The 1,646-nt window shown below is 43.3% G+C and overlaps 1 protein-coding gene across 1 annotated transcript in view; it reads right to left on the reverse strand.

Annotated features, from left to right (window-relative positions):
- The window catches only part of plcl1 (phospholipase C like 1), a 131,219-nt gene that overhangs the window by 21,347 nt on the left and 108,226 nt on the right, over positions 1–1,646 (reverse strand). Inside the window, exon 8 of the mRNA XM_008396774.2 lies at positions 1,627–1,633. Coding sequence (XP_008394996.2) covers positions 1,627–1,633 — 7 coding nt within the window. The remainder of the gene's footprint in view (positions 1–1,626; positions 1,634–1,646) is intronic.

Consider the following 1,646-nt stretch of genomic DNA (forward strand, 5'->3'; position numbering starts at 1 on the left):
AAAGCCCTGGATCTGAGTTCATCCTCAGATTGTGTCTGAGCTCGGCCCCTGTGGCGGAGCCTCGGGGTAAAATGATTAAAACACACACATGCGCACGCACGCACACAAACAGTATCTCCTCACCTGTGCTGTGTGTCTGACTGGGAGATGCTGTGTATACTCTGTAATTCTGGGTGTCTGATGGGGCTGTGTGTGTGTGTGGTGTCTGACACACCTCCCTGTAGCCCCACTAAGCCCTGGGTTATACATTCTACGTTTAATGAGTCAGGCTGACTTACACACCTGGTTTTTTTGTTGTTGCCAAGAACTTTTCAGCGATGTTACTGATTACCTGACAGACTGAGGTTCCTGCAGCCACAGATAGACAAACCGAGTCACAAACTACAGTTTGTACAAACAAAATGATGCTCAAGAGAAATTAAAAWGAGCTATGTGTTGTTTAGAATAAAAATGCAGAAGCCTAAAAGCTGCAGTATCTCACCTTCATGAAAAATATTTTTTATATATTTGTTGAAACTGTCACTATGTAATGACAGTTTGGTATGAGACAGGTATTTGACTTTGTAATTTAAYGCCTTGAAATTGGGCCACTGTCTCTTTAAAAACTCCTGCTCTTTCTGAAACTCCACCTTCAGGAAGTCATCACAACATGGCTTCCCTTTTAACCCTTTAACAATGTTTTTACCAGCGTTGCACTGACAAGTAGYTCCTATAATGAACTCAGTACATATGCAGTTCCACCAGGTGTTTGCTAATTACTGCTGGCTAGTCTGAAGGAGCTGAGTGGGGGAGATGCGGGAGGAGGACTGCTCTGTGAAGCGGAAGCTTAGAAACTGCAGCTCTGAGACGGAGATACGTCCTTAAAGGCGGGGCTAGGTCCACCCAGGCGTATTGCACAGCTGAATGGTTGCCATGGAAGTTAAAGGAACACACAAAAGATTTAAAGCGACACTCCATGTATGTTCTTGTTCACAGAATAATATTATAACATGATGTAAAGCTCAAAAAAGTCAATTTCACATAACACTGCAMCATTAAGAGCCACATCCAAWATAATGAAGGAATTACTCTCCACTGTCTGCCGGTCAGAAGCCTGGTTTAGTTGGTGACCCAGTTGCTACGGTATCAGATGTGCAGAGAGGCGACGSTGCCGCGTCATTTACCTGAGGCAGCGGATCTCTCTGTCACACTGAAATGAAAGGCAGGTACACAATAACATGAGGTAAAAACAAGATATTTTTTGCTCGTATTAGGTGAGAGCCAGTCACAGAACGCCAAACAGACCTTAACATGCCGACTACGCTGAACACCACAGAGGAAAAATAAGGCTACCAAGAGTCTGGGAGGCGATGAAAAGGACAAAATAAAAACCCCTTTATATTTCATRAAAATGAAAATAAAGTATCTGAACAAAACCGAGTGGACTTATACTGAGTAGCACACTCAGACGGAGCTTTATATGTGTGATTCACTAATGCACAGGCACACACACACGCTGCCRTCTCAGACAGACAAACTGTCCATTCAAATCTTATTTAAAGCCTGTCTACTGCCAAACAGTCGCTGCAATTACTGCCTACTGATTACAGGTATTATTCCAATCTTTTTCAGTCTTTGTGGAGGTACATTATGTCTGCAGGAACACA

Source organism: Poecilia reticulata, linkage group LG2, assembly GCF_000633615.1.
Source record: "Poecilia reticulata strain Guanapo linkage group LG2, Guppy_female_1.0+MT, whole genome shotgun sequence".
Taxonomy (NCBI): domain Eukaryota; kingdom Metazoa; phylum Chordata; class Actinopteri; order Cyprinodontiformes; family Poeciliidae; genus Poecilia; species Poecilia reticulata.